Below are 4395 nucleotides of genomic sequence, written 5' to 3' on the forward strand. Positions count from 1 at the left end.
ACAAGACAAATTTCCTGCTGACTTCCAGTCCACCTTCTAGTTCACTCAGAAGAAACTATTATTTCAGGAAGTGGTAGGTGCTATGGAGAAATATAGGATTTGTTCTGATATTTTATAATTATTAAGAAAATCTTTTTAAGGCTGTAATATTTATAACCTATGTATAAACTAAACTACAGAACATTTTAAATTTGGGGGCTTGTGATAATGAATTAGTTTTATGAACTCTTATTTTTTTTTTAATTTATATTTATTTTTGGCTGTGTTGGGTCTTCGTTGCTGCATGCAAGCTTCCTCTAGTTGGGACGAGTGGGGGCTACTCTTCATCGCAGTGCACAGGCTTCTCATTGCGGTGGCTTCTCTTGTTTGCAGAGCACGGGCTCTAGACGCGTGGGCTTCAGTAGCTGTGGCTCGCGGGCTGTAGAGCTCAGGCTCAGTAGTTGTGGCGCACGGGTTTAGTAGCTCCACGGCATGTGGGATCTTCCCAGATCAGGGCTAAAACCTGTGTCCCCTGCATTGGCAGGCAGATTCTTAACCACTGCGCCACCAAGGAAGCCCCTAATTTTATGAGTTCTTTTATCTAGCTTATGGTCAAGAAAGGTATAACCTTATGGGAAATGGGTAAAAATTAATTTCCGTCTGTATTTGTAGATTTGTCTATTTTTCCTTTTAATTCTTCATTTTTTGCTTTATATATTTGAAGATGTGTTATGGGTGCGTAAAAATGTAGGGTTAATTTTTTTCCCCCTATTGGATTGGGCTCCTAAATCATTATTAAAAAGTCTCTCTTTATCTCTAGTAATGCTTCTTCAAGGTGCTTTGTTTGAAATTAGTATAGCTATGGCAACTTTCTTTTGGTTGGTGTTTGCCATGGTCTGTCTCTCTCATCATTTTACTTTTTAAATTTTATGTGTTCCTTATATGTAAAGTATATCTCATTTAAGCAACCTGTTTTTAAAAATTCAGTCTTGGTCTTTTACTTGGAATATTTAGTTCATTTACTTTTAAGGCAGTTACTGATGTATTTGATTTTATTTTTGCCACTTTTATCTTTTATTTCTTTTTTTTTTTTTCTTAACCTGAGTTTTGGCACCTTAGGTTAAGTTTTTTATTTATTTTTACTTTTGGCTGTGTTGGGTCTTCATTTCTGTGCAAGGGCGTTCTGTAGTCGCGGCAAGCGGGGCCACTCTTCATCACGGTGTGCAGTCTCTCTTGTTGCGGAGCGCAGGCTCCAGACACGCAGGCTCAGTAGTTGTGGCTTACGGGCCTGGTTGCTCCGTGGCATGTGGGATCCTCCCAGACCAGGGCTCGAACCCGTGTCCCCTTCATTGGCAGGCAGATTCTCAACCACTGCACCACCAGGGAAGCCCTTTATTTCTATTTTTATCCACTTGTTTTATCTTTCTGTCTCTTCCTGAATCTTTTCAATTAATCAAATCCTTTTTATTATTTTATTTTTCTTCTAGTTGTTTATTTATGTATATATTTACTCTTATTTTAGTGGTTTGGCAAACTGTTGCTTGCAGGCCAAATCCAGCTGCCCTTCTGTTTTTGTACAAAAAATTTTATTGACACACAGCCACACCCATTTGTTTACATGTCGTGGTATCATTGCTTTAACACTACAGTAGCATAATTGAGTAGTTGTGCAGAGAGACTACATATATGTATGGTTTGCAAAGCCTAAAATATTTACTCTATGGCCCTTTATAGAAAAAGTTTGCGTATTCCTGCCGGAGGGCTGTGGTTCTGAAAATTGAGCATGCATCATAATCACTAGGAGGACTCGTTAATACACAGATTGCAGGGTCCCCATCTCCAGAGTTTCTGATTCAGTAGATTTGAGTTGGGGCCTAATAATTTGCATTTCTAACAAATTGCCAGATGATGATCTGGGACCACATTTTTGTGTACCACTGCCCTAGAAGTTACAATATGCATCTTTGACTTTATACAACCTAAAATAAATTACTGTGTTTACTACTTCCATATTAATACTAAAAGCCTTAGAACCCTTTAACTTTGTTTGCTTACCTCTTAGGAGCACTATTTTATAATAATCTCAGACTGGCCACAGCTCATATGTCCATCAACAGTAGAATGGATATTAATAACTTGTGGCACATTCATGCACTATAAAACTATAAGCAATGAAAATGCATCTTCCAAATATTATATTGAGCGAAAAGTAGCTAGGTACTAGAGTACCTATTATATGATTCCTTTTATATAAAAGATCAAAAATGGGCAAAACCTACTGTGGTGTTACAAGTCAAGACTACTTAGCTTTGGTAGGAGATAGTGACTTTTGCGGGGGTCAGTGAGGGTGCTTACAGGATGCTGATAGTGATCTGCTGGTCTGGAGACTGGTTACACTGGCATATTCCTTTTGTGAAAATTAATTGAGCTGCGTACTTTAATCTATATACTTTTCTCTACCTTGTTTTGATAAAAAGGTAAAAATTAATTTCCTAAGAGTTTAAGAATGTTAATTATTTTTAAGCAGTAGAGATATTTACTCATTTTAATTCTTGTGTGTGTGTGTGGGAACAGAGAACACTGTTTCCATGGGAACTTCTGGCTACTCAAGTTTTAGTACCTCTCTCTCTGTAGATTTGTGTATATACTCTGTCCCTCTTAGCTACATTTTTTTTGTTTCAATATGGTAGTGGCAAATAAAAGCTTATTTGGGATTGTATTAGTTTTTTTAACAGAGCAGTCTCTATAGAGCATAGGTTTTAATTGATCCAAACTGGCTCCCCAATAGCATTATGCTAAAAAATATATATATATTTTTTTAACTAGAAGATACTTTTTTCCCACAAGTTGTGCTATTTAAGAAAAACACTTGCTGAAATGGAATGTGGTTTATGGGTGTCTACTGAATAGTAAATTTAATGGGTATCTATTTGATTCTTTTTTCCAATAAATAAAACAGCCTTAACACTTGTCTGGTATATGTATTTTAAAATATATTCAGTAGTTGGACTTGCAGTCCTTTGTAGGGATGATTTTATTCTGCTCGATCTGGGTGTTTGCATAGGTAAGGGATGCAGACTGAAAGGAAGAGATTCTGGCACGTTGCTGTGAAGCCTGTGGTAAAGCTCCTTCTCTGCCTCGCCCATCTTGTTTGTCGTGGTTGGTTTGTGCAGGGTCCTAGAGAAAACCATCTTCTTGAACGAGTAAAATGCATACATCTTGCGATTTGGAGGGTGGGGTGGGGGTGGGTGGGTTCATTTTATATAGGGAGGTTATACTTGTGTGGTTATTCATAAATATTCCAAAAGGAGCTTTGTAGAGTATTTTAGAATCATTTATGAGAACAGATTGTTCAGTTTGGTTTCTGTGGCCTAAATAAACAGCAAATTGTAAGATTACATAGTTAATTATGCCAGTAATGAGCACTGTGATACTCCGTATTTTTACTGATGCAATAATAAGCACTCCAGCAGATTGAATATTGCAGAAAACATTTTCTATTTGTATAAATTTTCATGTGAATTAAATAGGAGAAAACAAATGTAGGTTTATAAACCTTTAGTATTGAATGCCCTTGAAATTTTGATATAGACTAAAGATTGCAACTACATGGAGGATTTTTTAAAAGACATGGAGAATTTTTACCTTTCATCTGGCAGTAGCTGCCATAAGATGATGTCACCTTGTAGCTGATTGGCTGTTACAGCACCTAGGGCAGGGAAGAGAAAGAAAAATGCCGGCACAAACCTCAGTGGTGGTTCTGTGGTTGTTGCTGTCTGTTTTTGATAGAATCTTTGATTAGTATCAAATCTATTGTATTTGGCCATGTGAACTATTCAGAGCATCCTAGGGTGAGGAAAATTAAGAGCTTTCAGAGGAATGAGGCGACTGATTTGCAAACGGATCTGTGATTGTAAGTTGTAGAATCTGGGTATAAGGAATAAGGCAGGGTGTGCTGGAAGATGCAGTATGGGAGGAGCTGGGGGAAAATGCTTATATGAGTAGCAAAGAAATGAAAAATGCTTTTTACTGTTCTTAGAGTTAATATATTCGGTTTTATGTTTTGACTTAATATATATAGGTAGGAAATATAATATTGCAGACTGATTTTAAATTATACTGGGTTATTTTATATAGTGTTAGTCAATATATAAATGCTTATTCAAAGGGGCTTTATTTTATATTTCATAGAAATTAATGACTTTATATATAGCTTTATTTGATTTTGAGTCTTATGGAAAATTGAGCAAAGCTTAGTTCTCTTAAAATACATTTTTCTAATGATTTGTGCAGATAAAAGCTTTGATGATGAAGAATCAGTGGATGGAAATAGGCCATCATCAGCTGCTTCAGCCTTCAAGGTTCCTGCACCTAAAACATCCGGAAATCCTGTCAACAGTGCAAGGAAGCCTGGTT

The 4395-nt window shown here is 36.6% G+C and overlaps 1 protein-coding gene across 2 annotated transcripts in view; it reads left to right on the forward strand.

The window, feature by feature from the left end:
* Nucleotides 1–4395, forward strand: part of CLASP2 (cytoplasmic linker associated protein 2) — a 181653-nt gene that overhangs the window by 49401 nt on the left and 127857 nt on the right. For both annotated transcript variants that reach the window (XM_007447690.1, XM_007447689.1), the window contains exon 8: nucleotides 4273–4395. This exon is cut by the window's right edge and continues 57 nt beyond it. In XM_007447690.1, the coding sequence (XP_007447752.1) occupies nucleotides 4273–4395 (123 nt within the window). The remainder of the gene's footprint in view (nucleotides 1–4272) is intronic.

This window comes from Lipotes vexillifer, unplaced genomic scaffold (genome assembly GCF_000442215.2).
Source record: "Lipotes vexillifer unplaced genomic scaffold, Lipotes_vexillifer_v1.1 scaffold73, whole genome shotgun sequence".
NCBI lineage: Eukaryota > Metazoa > Chordata > Mammalia > Artiodactyla > Lipotidae > Lipotes > Lipotes vexillifer.